Source organism: Sturnus vulgaris, chromosome 21 (genome assembly GCF_052056855.1).
Source record: "Sturnus vulgaris isolate bStuVul1 chromosome 21, bStuVul1.hap1, whole genome shotgun sequence".
Lineage (NCBI taxonomy): Eukaryota > Metazoa > Chordata > Aves > Passeriformes > Sturnidae > Sturnus > Sturnus vulgaris.
Window position 1 is genome coordinate 7,620,608 of NC_142263.1, and position 23,886 is coordinate 7,644,493.

The following is a 23,886-nucleotide window of genomic DNA, read 5'->3' on the forward strand; positions in this document are numbered from 1 at the left end:
AAGCAGTTCCTCAGGCAGACACGTTTTGCTGTGGCATCAGACACCTTTCCAAAGAACATCAGAGACTATTTATAGCTGCTGTCAATGTCCTCCTGCTCACCAAAGGAAAATGTTTTTTCTGCACAATCCCACTGCAAGAAACACTCTTAGAAATTAAAAGATGGGATGCAATAATCCACATGCACAACCATCCTAAAGGTCTGGGAACTAAAAACCTCCACACAAAAATGCAGGGCACTCAAAACAAAGCATTTAAGCATTCAACTGCTTCAACTTCAGTGAACAGTTTTCATATCTAGAGCCAGTTCGTGTCACAGGGCTTTGCTGGCTTGTGATGAAATAGATCAGAAACTGCCCAAGAGCCCACCCAGAGTTCAGCTTCACCTTGCAAAACACAAACTCTCCTTGACCATCACCTTACACAAAACACAAACAGGAACAGGACACAGACTGGAGCCAAAGCATGTCAGTCTGATGTAGATTTTCCAGCTGCAAACGATTTCTTTTTATTGAGGAGAGGACACATAGTGAACCAAGGAAGATGAAAAGGATGGATTCGACAGGCCACAGCCTCTGCAGCACTGCACCCCTTGGATCTCAGTGCCTGCAACAATTCACCTTCTGCTCTGTCCACCAGTGACACCTCTAGAGAGGACACAGGCACAGGGTGTGTGACCTGTGCCAAGGGACAGAGGATGCTCTGAAGGAAGGGAACCTTTCACCCATGGCCTCTTGCTCAGCTGCCTGCCCACTGCTCATTCCTGATGCAGAGGAGGTAGAGCTGAATTGATGCTGGTTCATATCTGGGGACGTTTATTTTGCTTCATTTTTAGTAACAGCTTATGCAAAATGTTCCATAACAAGCTCTTCCTCTACTACCTGCTGGAAGCTATCTGTGAGGGCACAGTGCATTAGTGTGGGGATCATTCATCTCCCCCAGCATGAAATGAAATACTCCCAAACACTCACACAGAGGGGTGCTGCCTTCTGAGGCTTTGCAGCACTTTTACTGCTCTTGCTGTATTCAAGTGTAATTAATTTTTAACTTAGATATTTACATAGGACATAAACTGTTCAGAAAGACAACTGTCAACCAGCCAAGACCTCTTTGGCAGGACTTTAGGATCATATTTTACTCTTCTGGTGATGGCAGCTCTGGCATAGACCTGCTTCAGTTCTGTAAAATTATGTCTATATATGTTTGATCCCTTTGGGGAGACTGCCAAAGCACCAAGATTAATTAGCAACTTACCTAGAATACACTCTCTATTAGACAGATCTTAAAAGGGTTCCTTGTCACAGACAGCTTTATAAAAACACATTTTGAAATACTAATGAATCTGTATGACATAAGATGACATTTTGAACTTTGTCTCAGTGCCCATTCTCATTTCCACACTAAGTAAAATTACTTTTATTAGTTTCATGACAGCTCTACACTTACATCAGCTCTGAAGAGTTCCAGCCAAATCACAGAAAATAAACTCACTTGATGGACAAATACAGCCTCATTATGCTTCCAGCTACTGCAACATCCTCAATCAATATAGCTTTGAATGTAAATAAGAAAGTAGGAATGTATTCAAACTGATGTGTGACCACAGTGCAAAAGTAATTGCAGAGGCTCTTAGCAATTGTGTTGATGGGTACACTCCCAGTGCCTTTCCCAATGGAAAAGAAAAAGGGATGGATATGTGTCTCGGTTTGAAAGACAGGAGTCTGCTAAGAAAGGCAGGAGCCTCCCTTGGACTGGAGAATGTAAAACCCCTCCCTCTGAATTAGTGTAATTTTGAAATTAAGGGGCTCTCAGGCAAAGATATGAGGATAGGAATAGTATGTATAACAAAGCAAACAACAACAACAATGGAATTAATACCAAAGAGCCCCAGGGAGCCCGTGGAGCCCCGAGGGACAGGAGGGAGGAGAGGCTTTGCCTCACCCAGCCCTGGGGTCGGTCCCGGGGCCCTGCAGGACCCTGAGCAGCACCGAGCTGGAAGGGCAGGAATGAGCAGAAATCCCGGGCTGGGCCAGGAGATGGATCAGAAACTCGGGACAGGACCTGAACTGCGGGTCCTGGCAGGGCAGGGGCTGTGGGGCTGCAGAGCAGAGAGAGAAACCAGAGAGAGAAACCCAGAGAGAGAGAGACCCAGAGAGAGAAACAAACCCAGAGAGAGAAACAAACCCAGAGAGAGAAACCCAGAGAGAGACCCAGAGCAGAGAGACCCAGAGAGAGAAACCCAGAGCAGAGAAACCCAGAGAGAGAAACCAACCCAGAGAGAGAAACCAACCCAGAGCAGAGAAACCCAGAGCAGAGAGACCCAGAGCACAGAGACCCAGAGCAGAGAGACCCAGAGCAGGGCGGAGGAGCAGCGGGGCTGGGGCAGCACGGCCCGAGCAGGGCAGGGATGGGATCAGGACAGGGATGGGATCAGGACAGGGATGGGGGATCAGGACAGGGATGGGGGATCAGGACAGGGATGGGATCAGGACAGGGATGGGGGATCAGGACAGGGATGGGGGATCAGGGCAGGGATGGGATCAGGACAGGGATGGGGGATCAGGACAGGGATGGGATCAGGACAGGGATGGGGGATCAGGACAGGGATGGGGGATCAGCGTTCCCTGAACACGAGCACATGGGGACAGGACCCTCTTCTAGAGAGGAAGGGGTTAATGAGATCCCGGGCCAGTGGCTGCTCTCACCCCATGGAAGATGAAGACAAAGAAGACAACGACAGAGATGATGAAGAAGAAGGAGATGAAGACAAGGAAGAAGAGGAACAGGAAAAAGAACAAGACGAAGACTAAGACAAAGAAGAAGAAGAAGAGTGTCCCCTGAAACTGCAGAGTGAGAGCCAGCAGCTGCCCCAGCCCTGCTTTTCCTGCCCAAAATCCCGAGGTATCTCCGTCCCTCATAAATGTCCCAGAGGAGAGAAAATGAAACCAGAGCCCTCCTTCACCCTGAGTTTGGCCACTTCTTTGTTTTCTTAAGTACTCGTAAGTGCCCAGTAGTCAGTGGTTTTTAGCAACTTATGGGGAAAAATGTAGAGGTAAGAAGAACAAAAGAAAAGAAACCTAATCCCCAATATGAAACCATTTCTGTAAATCCATGGAAAAAGTTTCAGACTAGAAGAAGTTTTAAGTGTCTGCCACGAGCAAGATGTAGACAACACCTTACTCCTGGCAGTAGTAATGCTTCATTTATTAGGGCTCATCTCCAAACTGGTTCCAATAGTGCTGGCCAACAGGCTGGACTCCTCAGGGAAAAGCAGAGCTGTTCCAGGCCAGGCTTCCAGAGAGGCTTCAGCCTATTTCCAGCTGGGAGCTGGCAGGTGCCCTTGCCTGCAGGAGCCTGCATCAGCAGCACACCTGGCTACTGCAATGCAACAAGCCACATGTTTTCCCTCTTCACCTCATCCTCGTGCTCACAGAGAATTTTTAGGGTAGAAACATTAGTTCATGGATTCATCCAGTCCTGATGTATGGGAATGGAGGAATCTGCAGTCTCACCACAATTACCAGTGCAGCACTGAGGGGTCTGTGCAGCAACAGCATCAGCCCAGGGACAGCCCAGGACTACACAATTACAGAACTGGATGTTATTGTAGCTCTGCTCATCAGACCAATATAGCTAAAAATAAACCAGGAAGACATTCCTCACCTAATGCTCAGGAGGGTTCTGGTATGTAGCTGAGTCATGCAATAATCATTAAATTAAACACGTCTTGATGCCTGGTTTATGCTTCATCAGCACAAACTAAAAAACTAAGCTTTTGTGCATATTGAAAAAGTAATGCTACACCCACTGAAACAGACACAAGGAAGTAATTTGAAGGTCAAGGTCTCCTGGAAAGCGACTGCAGCAGTAAGAATGATTGTCTTAAAAAAGGAGGAAGTGAGGACTAGCTCACACACATTTTTCTCCAAACAGAATTTGAGAGAATATGGTTAGTGCTTGTGGAAGATATCAGGCTGACAGGAACATCCTTCAGCCATGGAACAGCACAAGCCTCCCTCATCCTGTCAGCACCACACACATTCTGCTGGCTAACTGCACTGCCAGTGAGATCATCTGTGCCAGACACTCCTCACAATCCACTAGCACCGGGACAACTCAAAGGGATAATGCATTTGTGATGGTTTGTCATGTTCCCATACCAGTTATGACTGGGGTCTTTCCCCAGCTGCCATTTGTACCTGAGCTGCTCAGAGCACTGGGGTGTGACAGGTGTGTCCCTGGTGACTGCACTCCAGCAATGGCAGCTGCACTTTGCTCTGGTGTAAGCACCTTGTCTCTAAGGGAAAGCTCTCAGATCTGCCTGGATGTACCAAAAGATTGTGATGTGGGCACTGGCCCCATCCTCCTACCACTGAACACATTTCTGCAGGGACAAGGCCACAGTGTGACTGATTCTTAGGACCTCAGTCTGCAGAACTGCATTCAACGACTCAGATTAGACTGCACTACAAAGTCATTCTTTACCTCTTTCTTCCTTTTTTTACTTTAACTTGTAGCACTTCTCCCACACTAAAGGTCTTCCTGAAAAGCTTCACACTCGCTGCTTGCAATCAAGTGATTTTGTGTAATTTCTAGTAATTTCTTTCTACAACAGAGAACACTGCAAGGACACATGGCAGGGATGAGGCAGGCCATATTCTGAGAAGACAGGACAGCCTTAAGTTCTATGTTGGTTTAACATACATACTACATACAGGATGGCAAGGATCAGCAAAAGTTTGTGAAAGGGATCTCAACTGCTACTGTAGAAAAAAACAAAATAAAAAAGCCCACAAACAAAGCAAAAAACAAAACAAAACAAAAAACCCAAACAAACAAAAAACAAACAAACAAACAAACAAAAACCACAAACCATCACAAACCCCACCAGATTTCTCAGTTCAATAAATGAGTGACAACCAAACACTCGTATGTTGATTTTTTTAAAGCCTAAAGCATTTTAACTTTCACACAGGTATGTTTGGGACTTCAATTTCCCACTTGAAGAAAGGCAAGAGTTTGAAAACAGGCCAGCCAATATCACTGAGCATTCAGAGCACCAGCTGCCACAGGCACAATGCATTTGAACTAGCAGAGCACAAGTCACAGGATCCTGCAGCCAGTGTGGTCTCACAATGGGTAAGAATTCCAGCTGAGAAGCATGAACTGCCTGGAACAAGGTGGTTTTGCAGATCCACTGTCACACTCATCTTGTATCTTTCTGATGTACAGGTTTAAAGAGGTACTAAATTAATTTAGAGTGGGACAATAACCCCCTTTGCCGGGTTAAAACATCCCTTGCCTCTGTTCACCCCCTCACAAATAACACCAATCTCTCCATCTCTTTCCTTTTCCGGGGAAACTGCTGTCTCCTGCAGGCATCTGTGCCCTGGCAGTAACATCAGAGGAGCAGAACTTGGCCATAGGTACTGGAGACTTCAGTCTCAAATTCAGTCTCAGTAAGACCACTGCAAATTCACCCTTCCAGTTTTAAACCTGTTCTACAGGTTGAGATTACTGCTAAGAAAGCCTACCAACCCAATCACTGTGAGCCACACTTAAAACTGCCTTGAGTGCCCCAAAGTGTTGTTTTATCTCACAAATTACTTCAACATGGGGTTGAACCTCACTGCTCCTTTAGGCCTGTAGGAACAGTGTCAGAGGAAAAAGGGTCATAGTGTCAGTCACAATATCTAAAGTTTTAAAGCTTCCTTTTCTTTTGCTAAATTCTGCATCAAAATGTCACCTTTAAATATCTCCAAAACACCCTACCCTACAGCAAGCACCCAGGCCAAAGCAGACATGTAACATTTCTCCCAGAAAGACCTGTAACACCCATCAATAGCTCCAAACAGCTCTGTCTGTAAAGATACAGCACTGCTGCTGAGGGTTTGCTGCTCTCCAGGTTTTAGAGGGAGACAGGATGCACAGAAAGGCAGCAGCAGTGCAAGACCCAGTTGCCTGCATCATCAGCTACAGCCAACAGTCCACATACAATCTCACTTTGCCACATACACCCACCTAACTTGACTTCTACACTACCTACTAGGATACCAAAACACATTTGCATTGAGAATCAACGAGAAAATTTAATTGAAGACCTGACAAACTGGGCATTTGATGCTGGGAAGCCAGAATTCCTGAAAAGGAAGCACTGTGAAAAAAATGTAAAGCTGCAACTCCAAGCTCCACAGGCTTTCCAGAGCTCTCTCCATGTGCCTTTGTTTGAACAGCAGTAGATCCATGTTCTGTACCCAGATCCCACACACTCCACATGTCCTCCCTACTCCTCCCCCCCACAGGCAAACATGCTCTGCAAACAAAGCTCCAGCAGCTCTGTGGAAGCCCTGCTAGAAGGAGAATGCTATTCCCTGTGGAGAAGCAAAGATACCCACATAATGGAGCTGCCTGCTTGGGATGCTGCTCTGGACTCCTGAGGATGGGATCAAGTATGTGCCTTACAATTAATTTATTTGTGTAACACATCCTTATTACCATCTATTACCATCCATGAAATTATTAAGAGCTCAATTCCCTTTCTTTTTTTTTTTTTTTCTGCAAACACATACCTACCCCTTCACATTCCCTGCCATGATCAGAAACAATAAAACAGCTATTTATGAAACAGAAAGATCAATCTAGGATGCACTTCTGCAGGGGGCAGACACAGGGTACAGCTGGGGGGTGGGAAAGTTTGAGACAGTGCTACTGGCCTAGAGGGGTTTTGGTTATTAACTGTGTGAAAGGCCCCCCCACTGCAGAGAAAATCCAGACAGGCCTCATTCCCTGCTCCAGCAACACTGAGCTGTGCACTCACCCTGCAATGTTTTATTGATAAGGCTCCACTAATTTTGTGTTAGTCAGGCACAGGCAACCAACCATCAAAAATCAGATCTGTGGTACAGGTGGTTTTAAAGTAAATACAGCAGCACACAGGCTATAAAATGCAGGACAGCTAGCAAGGAACAGAACAGACTCAAGAACCTGACCTCAAGGAAGCACGAGGAGGCAGGGACTACAGCATATCCATTAATACTGAGAGGAACATCTTACTGAGAAGGAAGTAATCAAGGAATAAACAACTGGAGTCAACCCTACCACAATCAGGCCTCAACCCTGAGAGCTGCAGGCAGTTTTTAAAGGAGGTGCTACCAAAGAACCCCCATGATTGTGGATATATTGTGTGGTACTTCCATAACTTCACACACCTGAAGCAGCAAGGCAGGGTTTGCAAAAGCCCTGCCCCCACAGAAGCCACTTCCAAAACTGGGCAGCCCTAAAAGCATATTATAAACATATTAAAAATCATCTGAGCTGCCATATTTAAGTGACTTCTGTGATTGACTGTTATACAGCTTTGTTTGTTTACTTTCATTCTTACCTGCTGATGTTGCCTGGCTGCTGCTGTGATAAATTCAACAAGAGTATCTACTAATGGCTTACACATGATCTGTAACAAAGAAAGACACAGTCTCTTATTAGTGGTTTGCTGACAGACAGGTTTGTTTTTCAAGCAAAACAGTCTATATTTTACACAGCCTCGTGAGTAAGAAGAAAATGACACAAGAAAGGAAAGTGCCCAGAAATCAGCAACAGTTTATTTGAAAATTAACAGCTTTGTTCACACCAGCTCTGAGTGAAATCTTGATCATAACAAAAAGCAGCAGCAAAACTCTTCACCCGGAAAAATCAGGCAAGCACTTTTCACCCCCTATGTTCTGCCAAGTGAAAACTAAAGTCTGCATCTGGCCAACACTTTCTGTAGTGTCAATTCACTTTGTGCAGACCCCCAGTCCCAGGCAAAGAAGAACATGTTGAGCTGCAGCCAGGTGTGGGTTGGTCTCTCCTCCCAGGGAACAAATGACAGGACAAAAGGAAAGGGCCTAAAGTTGCACCAGAGGAGGAGGTTTACATTAAGTATAAGGAAAAATCTCTTCACTGAAAAGGTTGTCAGGCACTGGCACAGGCTTCTCAGGGAAGTGTTTGAGTCACTACCCCTGGAGGTATTTAGAAAGACACATGGATGTGGATTTTAAAAGACAATTCTACAAGGAACAGTCATATGGAATCCAAAGGCTTTAGAAAGCTGCAGATGGGATCATAAGTTTGCTCTTCATGTGGGCAACATACAACCCTGTTCTCCCTCCATTTCTCAAATTTACATACGAGGCATTGTGGCCTGGTGTCCTAAGAAACCTGGCAAGCAGAGGAACTCTCTCCTGGATGGAGCCCTCAGTCTGAAAGCATCCTCCCCCACTTACACAAGCCTACATCTCCTCCCACCCTCACGTCAGACATCAATTCTAAAAGGCCTTCTGGCAGCTGTCTCTAGCTTGCTCTGACCTAAAAACCCCTGAAGAATCGTATGACATTCAGGCCCATGGGCTATTTCTTAAAAACTGGCTGTCCTCATAGAGGAGACCAGCCCCAGGCACAGGTCAAGCTTGCAGGAAATATCTCAAACATTTCAGACACTTGCACTCTCTACCAGGCTTGGAGATTAGATTCCAATTAGACTTTACACTCCTCAGCCTTCTTGGAAGAAAACTGAGAAAAATAAGCATGCAGTCAGAGCAGAGATGGACAAAGCTACTTTGGTTGTTCAGACAAGGTGACCTGTTTTGCCTTTGTGCAAACCTTGCTCATCCATGTTGTCTTGAATACTGGTAAAAAATTAGAGTTTCTTAGGCTATGTTTTTAAGAGCAGCCTGCTGTTCACCTGCCTTCTGCATGCAGTATCTCAGTCCAAACCATAAATAAGATCCTGGCCTCCTGCATTGCTGCTATAAAAACTGAGTCAGAGTTTTAGAGTCTGAGCAGGTGAAAATCCAAGGAAACCTCACAGCAATTTCAAAAGTGCGCAGTAAAGCAGAGAAGTTTCTCTCCCTGCTTTGCCCAGAATTATAATCATACTTTGGAGCCAGCAGAAGACAACAGAGCACACAGGCAGCAGCACTTACTGGGAAGCGTTTGAAGAGATCGTGGAACATGGAGAATGTAAGGGGACTGTTCCGTTTACTGAGGAACTGGGTCAGTGCCTCCCGATAGATATGAGCCACCTGCTGCACGTTCAAACAACCTGGGTTCAAAAGCTGCAGGGAAGAAAACAGAACAAAAGCATTTCCAGTGAAACACAAGAATGAATCACTAACAATGAATAAATTAATTTTCATCAGTTCTAAGAGGTTTTTCCAACAACTAATGATGCTTGAGATACGACACAGAACCATGAAGAAAAGCCAAGTGGGCCCCAAATATGCTCTCCCAAGCACTGACAGCCATATGACCTTGTCACTGAAGGGCAGCACTACACTGTGTGTAGTAGGACTGCACACAGTCCAGGTAGTGTGGGGGCTGTGCTCTAGGTTTGTGGTTGGCTCACAGAGCACTGTAAGCCCATCATGCAGTAGCTGGGCTGTGCACTTGGTGTTCTCAGCTGAAGAGCTGCTTGTATCTGTAGATTTTAGTGTAGGTACCTATCTGTACCTACATACACTTAGCACCTATGTCCAGGACTCCTAGGTACTCAGCAGACAAGCCCTAGCACTCATCGGGGATCCAGCAATCCCAAAACTGTGTCCGTGCTCCAATATCCCCCTCTGGTGGGGAACAAGAATCCCAGACACACAGCAACCAGCTGAGACCTGCTCAGGCTACATGGATCTAAACAAACAGGAGTCATGGAAGAGCCAAGTGTGGAGCACTGTACCCCAACATTCCTGACTGTTGTCCTACTGCCAGGGAAGTATTGCTCTTTGGGAAGAGTGAAAAATTAGGGCCCAGGAGGAAAAAGCTGTAATCTTCAGGGTAGTGAACCTTTGCCCAAGGAATTTTTCCATGGCCCCATGGAAATCTAAAGGCAAGTTAATGTGGTGTCTCGTTCTCAGGTCAAACTTACAGTGCTACTGCAGCCTAACACAGGCTGAAGTGGAACAAGGAAGATGGGTGTTGAAATATGACCTCAGTTTTTCTAGTTGAGTGTCTCTCCTTAGCATTTATTTGACAAACATGTCTGCAGGGGAAATAATTGATTTCTCCTTCCATGCGTATATTTACTGAAAAATTTCTTTTATAGTTTTTCCATAAATTTGGCTATTGCATCCTAGTGTCTGCTCTAATTCCACTTTCCTGCTTATTAAAAAGCCCTAAATTATGCTCACAAAGCACAGCTCACTGGACACACACCACACCTCTGTCTCTGGTTCACCACTGCAAAACTTCCCTGGCCTCAACACAATGTCAGCATCAGCAGCATCACATGAACTGAGCTGTCATTTCCCTCAAACTGGCAGCTCATGTCAGCTCTGGCTCTGTCCCTGCCTGGTCAGAACCAGAGCTCTGCTCCCATTGGAATAAGAGGCTTCCCTGTGAAACTGCACAGGGATGCTGTGAAGCATGCCTCACTCCAGCCTCAAAGTCAAGCATGTTGTTTGTATTACCCCCAGATCTCCCATTTTGTTTTTCTTTCACAAAAAGCCAGCACTGCACAGGAGCTACTTGGATTAACACCCTCTGCCTCTCACTCAGCCCTAGAAGCACTGTCTGTCTTTTCAGCCTCCTGTAATACCTCAGTGTGTGTAATTTCCATGAGGGAGCTCTGTTTATTAGTCTACCCCACAATATGTCAGCAAGATTAAGGCACTAAATCCTGTGCTCAATTTGAGGGGTTCAGAGGCAAGGTCAGGGCCAGCTGGTGAGACTGAGACACTACTTGATAAGTTTCTAGTAGAGGTGACTGGAGTGGGCTGCCCAACATAAAGGGTCACCATACTCTGAGACCTGTGAAATGCAGCAGAGACAGAAGGTGAAAGGGGATCAGACTAAGGGTCTCTAGTAATGGACACCTGTAGCACAATCAGATGACGTCTCCCTCCAAATAACTACCACTGAAATCAGGGCTGCTCCACAGACTCTTAGCCCAAACCTCAGGGGAATAGGAGTTTACTCTCATCCACCACTGTTCTGTGTCTTCCTGCTCCTTAGCACCCTCTCAAGAGTGACTGCCAGGAGTTTAATGGAAAAAACAGCAAATCAGGGAGGAGAACAGCACAAATACACATGAGGTTTCTCTAGACATTAGCCTGGATCCATTGAATCAGCAGCCCCTGTGCCTATGGGCAAGCAGGCACTGAAAGGCAGGAAGGTGAGGGCCAGAAAGGGATGGGGAATTTGCAGTGTCATGGAAATCATGTAGACAGGTACCTGCAAGCAGCAGGTCCAGTGACAATGAACAAGAACGGCCCACTCAGCAGAACCAGGTAATGCAGCTTTACTGGCAAAAAACACATCCTCAGGAGCAGCCTGGTATCTTACCTGACATGCCTGCTTCGCTCTGTCACTCTGTTCCTCAGGCTCAGGGGGAGGAAGAGTTGGTGACGTGTTTCCTTTCAACACCTTGAGCAGGTATAACGAGGCACTATAAAAGAAAAGGGGAGAACACAGCATTTACCACAGTGAAGTACACAAGGGCAGAGGCCAAGTGGCACAGGCAGCTTACTCTGTAGCAAAGATGGTTACAGGATTTGAGAGGGTCCCTTCTCTCAGTCTAACCCACTCTGGCCAGACCGAAAGATAAAGAAATCTTGGGAAGCTGAATTATTTCTTTATGTATCATTACTGTCAGAAATCCTCACTCATGCTCAAGCTCCTGCTTTTGACTGACACTACTGGAGGAGCTCTGCACCTTGCCCAGGATTTCTGAGCCTGCCCAGCTCAGCCAGTGCTGCAGCATGGCCTCTGAGCCCTCAGCTGCCACATGCTGGAGAACTCAGGTGTATCCATGGGGAGAGCATGCAGACCTCTGTGCTTTTGGAAAATGCAGTATTTCCTGGCACTGCTCCACTGAGAACTGCCCCTGCTGGGAAGCTGTCAGGGAGCCACGCAGCATACACAGCCAGCCCCATGTTGCCAGAAGTACCACAGTCCCTACACAGCCATGGGGGAGATGTGCTGCAGAGCCAACGATGTCCAATGGCACTGGGTTGACCATGCAACATGGTACCCACTGCACATACAGCTGAGTTGAAAAATCCCAGACTGAGTAGGAAAGTCCTCATGAAACTGGCTGCATGTCACAAGAGAGCCTGCTGGTAAATGGCATTCCTATATACACGAGAGAAGAGCAAGATCACTCATCTTTCTAACAAACACATATCTGGCTTATCCTAATTTTCCTATATTCTACAGCAAAGGAGAAAATACTGGTGTGTACAGTCAGGACTCGATGGCTATTGCCTTCATTGTGCTGTAATGGAGACAGTAAACACCATATTTAAAAAACAATCATCACAGGTTGACTGGGAATTACACTCATCCCCCACTGAATCGCACTCACTGCATTACTCCCAGAAGAAGCATCAAGAAAGCACTTCCCAGCAGCAGCAGCAGTGCTATACCAGACCATTTCTGTATCACAGAAGTTATAGAAGACAATCACCAGAAAACAGGCATGTTTGAAAATGCTTCAGACTGCCAGGACTGACTAGTCCTTATGTAAGACACAGATGCTGGTACCAAGCCTTCTGCAATGCTCTTGCTTCCCAGACCTCTTAACACACATCACATCTGCTCAGATCTCACAGCATCAGCAGAGATGCTCCTTGTAAACACTCACCTGAAGTAATAGAGAGCCACTGCAGAGTCGTTGTGCTTGCAGGCTTTCTTGACAAGTCTCTGCACTAGAGCATGCACATCTTCTTGCAGGGATGCCACCTTCTTGCAGTACTGCTTATTGCGGCACAGCGAGTTCCTGCACAGCAGCAAAACAAACCCAAAGCCATTACTACAGAGAGCTCCGGGGAACAGTGGCCAGCAACACTTATCACTGTATCAGGGTGAGTGAGAACAAACCAGAACACAGTGAGTGATAACAGACAATGCCAGCTGTGGGCAGCACATGGCTGTGGCAAGGAGGGTGAGGACACTTAACACTCTTCACTTTCAAGCACAAATTTGGGCATTAGAGCAGACTTTCCTTCAGAGCTCCCACAAAGGGGACTGACTACCTCAAACCTTGTTACTTCTCAACTGGGGCGAGAGTGCAGCACTGAAAATGCTTTAGAGAGTGCTGAGGATGCCAAGAAGTGGTGCACAGAGGACACATGTGACACACCATGTGTTATATCTGTCTAGCTGGTATAATCCCTCACTTCTGGCCCTGAACAGAGAATTTGCACTCTGCCAGTCTCAGAAATAACTTTTTGAGAGTTTGTTCCAGCCACAGCAGCGACTCTGTAAGCCTGGGGCGCTGTGGGTCTGACTCAGAGGTCAGAGGCCCATGGAGGTATTCAGTGACATGGCTCCACACCTAAAATACCTTTGTTCTTGAGGCTTCCACCTGCAAACAGGTTTGACATTTCAAGTCCTTTAGCCTAGAAAATCCAGATTCTAATTCCTTTCCTGCAGGTTATGACTAAGCACTGTGTATGTGTGTGGTGCTGGTAATCTAACCTACAGCATCTCTAAGCATAGCAATTACCTTCAACCTTAGAGAGACCAGCTCCTGGTGTTCAGCCAATTCCACAGCTGTTTATCAGAAGTCATTGTCTATTATTTGAAGGTCTAAAGACACTTACTTGAAGATACTAGCTGTTTTCTGGAGGATGTCAACCTCCTGCTTGTCAGAGTCTGAGCTCATGCACTGTTCAATCAGTTGAAGCAGGGGCTCAATGATATCAAACACCAAAGGGTTCTCTGCTTGCTTTACCAGGAACACATCAATCAGATCCAACACCTGCAAACACAGTTATCCATGTGAGGAGTACAGCAGGCAGGGAAACAAGATGGTTTTACCCAGAGCACCTACCAGTATGCTGTGGAGCAGCTGGAAGGGGCTGAATAAAATTATTTACAGCTGAGATGTGTACACATTCTGGTATCATTTCTATTGTTAGGGCATGGAAAACTGAAAATTAAAATTTGAAACTGAATATTTAAGAGTTGTCTGTTGGTTCCAACTCTATTTCATGCAGTGACACCATTTAGAAAAAACAATTACAAGAATCAGTGTCACCTGGCCAGACCTGCAGTCACTCTAACCTGGCACAGGTCCCTGTTAGCACCACTGACAGCTCTCACCCTTGCAAGCCCCCCTTGAATTACAGACAGTGCATTAGCATGATATCAGCCTTTTTATAGACCAGCATCAGAAGGGAAATGCAGTAGAGTCACTGGCTCAGTTCACTATCCAGCCTTGGCTAACCTGACTCCTGATGCCCATTTCTGTCTGGGAGCGGCTGGAGCTGTCCCTGGATGCTGCAATGTCCCAGAAGGTCCATACTGACACCAGGCGGCCTGAACTCAGCATTACAGGCACAACTAACCAGGGAGTTTATCAAAATCCTCTCCGATTTTACCGGCACAACACAAAAAAGCTTATGTTGCAAAATGACCCGAGGCATTTTATGCATGTCTCATTAAGGAACACCAAGTTTGTCCAGTTGAAAAAAAAAACTGACATTTTTGGGTAGCTGCAGGAAAGAATCTTATCAATTTAAGCATTTCAGATCAGCAAATGAAAACCCTGGAGCACTTTTTAACAGCACAATCCTGGTTTTCAAACAGGCCTGTGAAGCCTCAATCACTGACCCCAGCAGTGCTGTGCCAGGTGCTGTACAAAGCCAGAACAATCCAGTCCCAGCTTCCAGGAGCTCATGACATATAGGAATGTCCAAGCTGTTTAGTGTTAGGCAGCTCACGGCATGCATAGGCTTCAACTAACAGGCTACTAAGCCAGAGGTCTTCACATCGAACACTCCTCTCCCACCTTAGCCTTGAAATCCCTCCGTAGGATCTTCTCTTTCCGCATTCTGTCTTTCTCATCTTTCTTGGCCTGGATCCTTTTCTGCTGCTCAGCAAAAAGGGCTGAGATGTTCTTGTCAAGAGCCATCATAGCGTCATCATCCAGCTCTTCATCACTCTTATCTCCTTCCTTTTGTTTTTAGAAGACAAAACCCAACACATCAACTCATACACTTCAAAAAGAGAGTGAGGAGGGAACCAGAGCCAAGACCAGACTCAAGCAGGGATGTAGCTAACCCAGAATAATACTGTAGGGAGGGAAAACACGCTCAGATCCATGAGAAATCTCACTTATATTTCTCATAAGGTAATCTGGCTGCACAGCACTAACAGGTAGAGAGGGTCAGGAGAGGAAAGAGACTGAGGTTTTGACCTTTGTGCTGTTCCTCCTTCAGTAAAGATGTTCACATATTGCTATGTCTGCCACCTTTATTGGAATCATTAAAGCAAACTCTATCACTCCTATAGTAAGTCTCCAGAGTGGCCTTCAGGGAACACTCCTCCACACAGGCCAGCCAAGACACATAACAGTATCTCAGTGCTTAAATTCACATCAATCTCATTTACTACAGGCAGGAGCACAAGCTGTGTCAGGCTAGACTGAACCAGCTAAAGTGCTCAAGACATACAAACAATAAATAAAAGGACAAGTGACTTATTCCCACAGCTCACCTAAGACCCTGAGCTATTTCAAGTGCCATACAAGGACGGCTGCAAGGGCTGAGACTGCATTAGGTCAGGCAGGATGAGGGTTACTAGATCATCTCTCACCATCCCAACCTCCCTGGTATCTGTATCAAGGCAGGCAGTGAAAACATACCAAAGTATTCCCTGCTTGGAGAACTTTCATCAGCTGACTGCGAAAATTATCATCAACTTCTTCATTCTCCTCATCCTCACTGTCAGTGCTGTTTTCATCTGAGGAGTCCTCACTTCCTTCTTCATCCTAAGGAAGGAAAGTTCATTTCCTGAGCCCACCATACAAGCCCAACTCAATTCTCAGATGTGTCACTGTTCAGAAATAAAACCTCAACCCTCCCCTCCCCTACTGCCTTCCTTTTAGCCCTCACATCCAAGTACAGACACCTCAGATAATGGGGTACCAGGCCTCCACAAGAGCTAAGGGTGGAATATAATGCAGACTTCTCTGTCATATTAAATAAGTATCAAAGAGAAGCTTCCAAAGAACAGCTCCCATCTGACCCTCCTCTCTGCTGATGCCTGTAATGCTTCACGACTTGAATCTCTACAGTCCTTACAAACGTGAGCTCTGGAATGCAGCTGGCTGTGCATCACAGCCACAATTCCATCTGTGGCTGCAAAAAGGAGAGGCCTGTGCTCATTTCAGGATGCAGCTATTTCTTCTCAGAAAGGCATCTGTTCAACCATCCACATCTGTTCAACTGGCCACACCAGGCCAAGAGACACTGGCATGCACTTCCAACAAACCATTTGTGTGTGGAACCTTTAAAATAAATCTTAATAGAGTGACAGCCGTTTTCCTCAGATAGAGAAATGATGTTAATCTACTGACACAGTTCAGGAGAAACATTAAACATTGAGGATATGAAGTGTTTGTCCCTGGCAATGGCACAGTTACCGTGTCCTGTGCAGATTTGGTCTTTTTGTTTGATTCTTCCATCACAACAACTGCACTTTCTTCATTTTCCTCTTGGTTAGGGTCAAAAACCTACAAAAAAAAAAAAAAAAGGACTTGTATTTTTTCAGTATTTTCTTTTTAAACATTTCTTGTGTGCAACAGACAGAAATTTCAGCACAGCAAACCAGCTGAATAACAGAATTTTAAGTAAGAACATTAACTTTCTGCTTGTTGACATGCCAAGTTCTTTCTGTAAGTAACAAAGAAGGTGGAGAAATCTGAAGAGGCTGGTGGCATTGTACATCTTGGTTTGCTCCAAACGAAATATTAGGTTTCCCACAAAGTACCTGACAGCCCATCTTTGCAATCTCCATAGTATTTTCTCAGTAGGCATCACCTTTCTTAGTGGTGTGACCAATTCAGATTTTTAGTGTCACTTATTTTTAGCACCTCTATGAAAAAAGCACCTTTCTAAGAAAAATAGATGTTACCATTTATACTCATATAAAATCTACCAGTTATATAAACTGACCCAGGAACTTCTTCAGCCTAAAACTACCAAATAATACAGCTTAAAGTTAGCAGATCTCAGGCTCCTGTAAAAAATCACATCCCCCACAAAAACAAGAAATAGCCCCAACTCTCTCTAAACTACAGTTTAAATGCAGTAGCACACATCATCAGACATTTCCTAAATCAAGTAGACTGTAAATTAAACCCAAAACTGAGACATGCTTATAAATAAATCTGTTAGGGACAAACCAGGCAAACAGTAAAGGCCCTGCTAGTGCCTCACTTACATCCAGGATCAGCTGCAAGCCCCTCTTGGTCAGGTTAGGACAAATGGACACAAACACACTCTTGGAAATGCGACGTAAGAGGAGGCTGGGCTGGGCAAGGAGGGAGAGAAGGATTTCCACCATCACCTCAACCCATCCTGGCTCCGAGTTGTCTGCACAGGAACAAACAAACAATGACAGGAAGAGGAATTGGCATATCAGTAAGAAACTACAGAAAAATTCACCAAGGAATAAAAACTGTAATTGTCCTTCCAGCTGATTCTTAAAAGTACCCACTCAGCAACCCAGAGCAGAAGGCTGGGAGGGAGAAACTACAGGGAGAAAAATGCTTGAAATGGTCTTTTCACCACTGCAAAGGTAACTGCTTTTGACCACGGCTTCCTAGGTAACAAAAGCTGTATTTATTAAATCATTACTTAGATTAGCAGTTCTGCAAGTCACATGACACCTACTTGGCTACATTAAAGCAATTAACATCTGGTCAGCAAAAGCATATGCATTTTATAGTGTTTCAGTGAAATCAGAAGTCACAGCAGCCCATGAAAAGTGATGGCATTTGAAATTCGTCCTTTAGTCCAAAAGTCTGGGAATCCTGCTCTACAACCAACCAAACCACCAAAGAATTACAGCTTTTATTTTCACAGTGCCTTTAAATTGATTTACACAGATTTCAGGAGAACAAGACCACAGCTGGAGAGGAAATGAAATGATCAAGTTTTTTGCTGGTCAAGTCCCACCCTAGAGGGTCCACAGGCCCTAAGCAAGGATCAGCCTCCATCTCCAAACATGCTGTGCATACACAGAGGACATATTTAGTTTGCTGAGAACTCAAGCTAAGAACATTACATGTTTCATGCCTGCTGGGTGCTCGAGTCCACAGCTTTGCCAGGCAGACACCATCAGCCACTGGCCCACACAGACTCAAAGAAAAGGAACTCCCTTGGAGTGCTCACCCAAACAAGGGCAGCTATGGAGCTCAGCTCTCCTTTCCAAGGCACACAGGAACACAACCCACTGACAGTGCAGAGAGCTGGAGCAGAAGACTTAGAATGGCACAGAAAGAGAATGAAGAAGGGATTCTCCTGGAGGTAACGACCAGAACCAATGCACAGTGCTTCACTAATGCAGAACTGCCATCTTCTGTCCTTGACAGACCACTAACAATCCCACTCCCTTTCTTTGTGTAGGAAGGACTCACCAGTCTTCTTCTTTTTCTTGGCTTCTTTGCTGAAGGCCCTCTCTGTGCAGTTCAGAAGGTCACTCAGAACATCCACTGTTTCAGACTGATTCTGTTTGTTCACAAGCAGACAGTAAACAGGATCAAAACTCCCCACTATCACCAACAACAGAAGGAATATGTTCCAAATCTAAGGACCACTTTAAACAGATGCATATATTACAATCAACTACAATTCTTTTGCAGGAAAAAAAACCCATGAAATTAAGTAAAAATTGCTGCAGTCACAGCAAATCCAGGGCAGAACTAATGCTCAGGCCAAGCTTTGCCCACTACACGTCTGCATGCAGTGTAAGAATCACAGTTTATTAGCTGCCAGCTGCCCATTTTCAGAAGCCAGAGGTTCTGAAAGGCTGGATCTCTGAATACAGAAAACTCCCTATCTTGGTGTTCAGAAAGCCCAGCTATCAGCCTATTCTGTATTACAGAAATAGTCAGCAGAGATCTTACCTTGAAAAGATGAATGGCCATTGAAAGCAGAAGTTGCTGGAAGGCACCAACTTTGGCACTGTCTGATTTGTTTTCCTTCTTCTGCAGATTCTTCACAGACTGAAGTGTTCTGAGGAAAGAAACCTCTCTTGAGTTTTTCACAATTACAACAGCAAATCATCTCATATGACCAGATTAAAACATGACCAAAACTATAGTACTGTTTTGTGTACTTAGCATTTCATTTATTTGCATTTGGATACTCTTTTAGCACACAATCTTAACCCAATAATAGTATCTCACTGAATGTGGGTTTAAAAAAAACTACTTGTACCAGCATTATCAAAAGATGAGCAGACTGTCACAATCATGTTTGGGAGAAGGACTATGAGCAAAAATAGAAAAGACATGGCTATCAAATAGTTAACACATAGAAGGAAGAGGAAGAAAGGAATGGGGTGAAAAGACACAGAAAGACACTCTGAAACCCAGCCATGGCTGCAGGATACTCAAAGGGAAGAAAAAGAACTGCCACTGCCTGTGCAATGGCTGTGTTACAGCAACCAAACAGCAAGAGGAAAAGGGAATACAACAGCTCTTTTACTGTCCTCAGGAGAAACCAAGACCAGGGCATTCCCACCTTTCTCAATTCACCAACCCAAATGCCTCACCTCTCCCAGATATCCTTCTGTTCCTTGGTAAAAGGTTTCACAGCTTTGACATGCTCACTGGAGAGCAGCTTGCTGGCATACTCAACGAGGAGAAAGATCCACAGCTTCCCATCTGCAGTCACACCATGGACATGCTTCTCTCTCAAGGCTGCAGCCTCTGCTGTATCCCCCAAAACAGGCAGGGTGTTTAGTGTCTGAAGTAACCTGCAAAGACAGACAGCCACCATGTTACTGTCAGAGGAACCAAATGGCCTGCTCCCACTTTCCAAAATCATGCTCACCAGCAAAGCACCCTCATCCCAGAGCTCTGGCCACTCACTGCAGCCCAGACTGACAGTGCCCAACTTCAAACTCACACATGTAGCCAAGACAGTAGTGTAGAGCTCATTATCCTGGTGCTCTCAAGGACAATTTTAATCTCAATTGTTTCTCACTCTGTGTCCCACCATGTCCTCTGCTTTCCTTCTACTGAGGTTTGGCAACCATCTAAAAACATCCATTACCAACTCTACCTTCCTTAGTACAGGGAGGGCTGTGGAGTCACCAGCACCTCACACACAGAGTGGACAGAAAGCCACCAGCACAACCCCAGCCTCTCCCTCTTGGGTCCTTCCCCTTCCAGCTCACAACAGAAGCAAGGGGAAAAAGCAGTATGAGCTCATCTTCACACCTGCCATATCATCTCACATACACTCATAGTTTTGCCATGGACAAAAAAATATGGATATTTGAAAAATTTATCACCTTAAAAAAAGCCATTTCCTGGTGCTGGAGTCAAATAAATGCTCCAATAGCAGCTTACCATTCCAAACTTCTTGCCCTGCTGTTCACAAGCTGACCTTATCCTCAGGAAAAAAAGAGAAATTTCCAAGCTTAAAACATGCAATCAAATCCTTACCCAAAGAAGTAGTTTTCTGTCTCTGTGTGATCACGTTCATTTAGGGGCTCTGATGGAAGGACACTAGCCTCAGCTATCTGGGAATTCTTCTTCTTAGCAACAAAGAAAGCATGGAAGAAGCAAAACCTAGAACAGACAGAAACAGGAACAAAATTAAAACCCAATTGGTCATAAAGCAAAATCAGCCCACTGCAAACCAAACATCTCCACATTTATGGAAGTCCAAGCACTGAAAAAATCCAGTTTACAATGAGACTGTTTTCTCGAGATACACAGGGTAAAGAAGAAAAAAAGATACTCAGGACTTCATAAAAGTGAAGCACCAACACTTAAGGCCACAAAAAACAATACTAAGGCCATCAGATGTGGGCCATACCCTCCAAGACACTTTAAGTGACAGATAAATACTTATTAAGACTCGATGTTAAAAATAATATCTTCATGCAGTTTAGGCAAGCAGGAATGGAAAACTTACTGAAAATAAATGGAATAATGTGATTTTACATGCCAACTACTTATGACACAGGTTAGTCCCATTATGCAGAAGGTATTTCGAAAACAAAACCTGGTCTCCTAAATTATTTATTATGGAGCACTTCCACTACTGGATTTGCCTATTGTCATGGGGACAGCTTATCTGGAATAATGCTGTTGAGCTATACAGAATTATCCCAAGCACATGTGCTTTTACATCAGTCTCACCTGGCAATGTCCATCACAAGGCTCTCTTCTTTTTTTGTTGCACTCTCAGTGATGTTAACCAGTCGGTGCATGATCCACCTTCTCAATCGAGCAGTCTTCTGTTGTGCTCTTTGAATAAGAGGTGAACACAATCAGCAGTTTGAACACTGACCCAACATGAATACACACTGCACAACCCATTGCATCAAGAGGGAACATTCAGATATTTAGAGGCTTCACACTAAAACTGGCAAAGTTATGTAGTAACAAAGCAATGGGTACAAAAGAAGAGATATCATATTCTCAAGTTTGCTTTTTACTATGCAAAAGGCAATCTATTTACCCTACAGAGTGTCTACAGATGAGCAAAAAGCACTTCAAGGATTGCAGCACTCAGTAGAGTGAGGTTTATAGGGGCCAGGTAACACAGCCTGGCCTGAATGTCAGTGTGTGGAATACACAGACAAAAGAGAGGCACAATTCCTACAAAGACTTGAGAAGCTGCAGTCGAAGAGGAAACCAGCAGACACATTCTCCAAAGCAATTGTCAGGGCTAGAAAAAGAGGAGAAAAGGCTCTTTTGGTGATCCAGTCTGCTTTGGGCAGGCTGGCTGGTTCTCAATATGCTCGCAGAATTTGCAGAATTGAATTGCATCCCAGCAAAAGAGTCAGATGCTGGGGCTAAACTTTCTGAGACAGAGAAAATAAACAATTGTCAGCTCATGGCAAGGGAACAGCCAATGTTGAGAGGAAGGTGCAATACCCATGTACTCACGTGTCTGCATTGTCCCGGTTCTGTTTTTTCCGGTTACTTGAGAAGTCTAAACAACAATCCAAGTCTGGCCTGAGGAACATGTCTTTGAGCCAGCAGATGTATTTTTTCAAGGTCACTGCCTGCAGGTGTCTGACTACCTTGGAAGCACTCAACATCACTGGCTTCCCTTGATTGGTAAGGGTAGAGAAGCCCATCATCACAGCCAGTTGCCTCTCTGGGTCATCGCAGCCACTCAGAAATGTATCTATATATCCCTCCATTTCTGCAGCAAACTTAAAGCCCTGTGGAAACTGAAAAACACAGGCAAAGAAGCACGTCAGGAACTTCACACTCAGACTGAATGGCTCTGTAAATGTAAATCATAGAGTCATAGAAAGGCCTGGGTTGGAAGGGACCTCAAAGTTCATCTCATTCTCAATCCCCTGCCGTGGGCCTGAAGGGACAACTTCCACTACATCAGATTGTTCCAAGCCCATCCAACCTGGCCTTGAACACTTGCAGTGTAAATCACATGAAAGAATTTGGCTGCAGTAATTAAACTAGAGTCATGTGCCTGAATATTTGTCCTAAGGCTTACAGTCAGCCATTGATTTCACCTCATGGTCTTCCTCTCACAGCAGCAGCCACCGTAAGCAACCACACATGTACCAAGATCAACCCTGTAATTTACACCTTCCAGAACAGTGAAGCTTCAGCAGGATGGACCACATGCTGGCCACTGCAACTGAGCTCCAGGGCTGATCAACTCTTTTATTTTGGGTGAAAGTCCCAGGATGTTTCTCACATCATCTGCCTTAGAGTTGCCCTGGATTTGGAAATTCCCCACCATCAATTCCAGTCTCATCTAGCACCCCTGGAGCCTGCTGACCTAAGGGGCTTAGAATAAAAGCCACCTTCTCTCCCTGGTGTCTCAGAAGCATTGAGGCATTCTGAAAGGAGAGGGGTTTGATTTGTTTAAGCTAAAACTCACACCCTGAGGTGTGGCTGTTTTGTGCTGAGTTTTATCTTTGGTCCTGCCACTGCCCCACAAGGCATACAGCTGGCAGGCTGCTAGCCTTGGACACTGTCCAGCAGCACAGAGACCACCTGGACATGTCCCATTCCACCATGCATCCCATTCTCTTAGGGTTTTTAACAGCCCACAGTGTTCAATCTCACTCAACTTGTTCTAGAAAAAAAATAGAAATGTTTAACTGGAGAAATCTTGAAGAGGTGGTCTCATTCCAAAAATCCAACACGTCTTTTTTTAATTAACAAAACAATTTGTTTGGTCTACTGTCACACTCAATACAGTGACCTGGCAGGAGCAGAAACAGTAGCCAAATTCTAGGGAACACTGGTCTTTTAAATAAAGGGACTATAAACTTGTAATTAACTACAAATCCATCCAATTGTAACATAAATACCCTGAAAGAAATGTCACAAACACAACTTGGCAATCTCCTGCTTCCACTGTTGGAGAACTCAGTACTTGTGCATCAATATGAAAAGTGGGAGAAAAACTCCAGGAAAGACACTGTAAACAGGCTAATAGCTCACAACAGGGAGTTCATCAAGCACCTCTCAAGAAAAGCAAATCAGGTTTATTTGCTCCCTTGTTGATTAAAAAAAAAAAAAAAGTAGAATCAGGAGGATAACTGCCAGCAAATATCAGACTCCAGCTTTGTCTAGTTCCATCTCCAATAATCACCAGAATACCATCAGGAAGTACAAGGTAACAGCATTTACTTCTCCAAACAAACAACCTATGTCAAGAAACAAAGCAAAACAAACCCCAAAACCAGACTCAAATTAAACTAAAATCTTTTCTACTCTCTCATCATCAACAATATTAGCAGCTTCTTCCATTTAGTCTCATTGTCTTCAGGGGACAATGAGTCCCCCCAGGGCACGTTTCAGACAGGAACCAAATTTAAAAAAAAATTGATGCACATGGAAGAACTCAGCCTAATTTACTGTGCAACAAGCACTTAAAGTAAGAAACAGTAAAACTACTAAG

The 23,886-nt window shown here is 44.8% G+C and overlaps 1 protein-coding gene across 1 annotated transcript in view; it reads right to left on the minus strand.

Annotated features, from left to right (window-relative positions):
• Positions 1-23,886, minus strand: part of MYBBP1A (MYB binding protein 1a) — a 56,545-nt gene that overhangs the window by 27,392 nt on the left and 5,267 nt on the right. Inside the window, exons 9-23 of the mRNA XM_014888011.2 lie at positions 21,888-22,177; positions 21,135-21,242; positions 20,433-20,558; positions 19,535-19,738; positions 18,885-18,993; positions 18,396-18,486; positions 17,198-17,349; positions 16,398-16,487; positions 15,618-15,743; positions 14,763-14,927; positions 13,573-13,730; positions 12,612-12,746; positions 11,312-11,414; positions 8,959-9,090; positions 7,380-7,448 (exon numbers count right to left, since the gene is read on the minus strand). Coding sequence (XP_014743497.2) covers positions 7,380-7,448; positions 8,959-9,090; positions 11,312-11,414; positions 12,612-12,746; positions 13,573-13,730; positions 14,763-14,927; positions 15,618-15,743; positions 16,398-16,487; positions 17,198-17,349; positions 18,396-18,486; positions 18,885-18,993; positions 19,535-19,738; positions 20,433-20,558; positions 21,135-21,242; positions 21,888-22,177 — 2,058 coding nt within the window. The remainder of the gene's footprint in view (positions 1-7,379; positions 7,449-8,958; positions 9,091-11,311; positions 11,415-12,611; positions 12,747-13,572; positions 13,731-14,762; positions 14,928-15,617; positions 15,744-16,397; positions 16,488-17,197; positions 17,350-18,395; positions 18,487-18,884; positions 18,994-19,534; positions 19,739-20,432; positions 20,559-21,134; positions 21,243-21,887; positions 22,178-23,886) is intronic.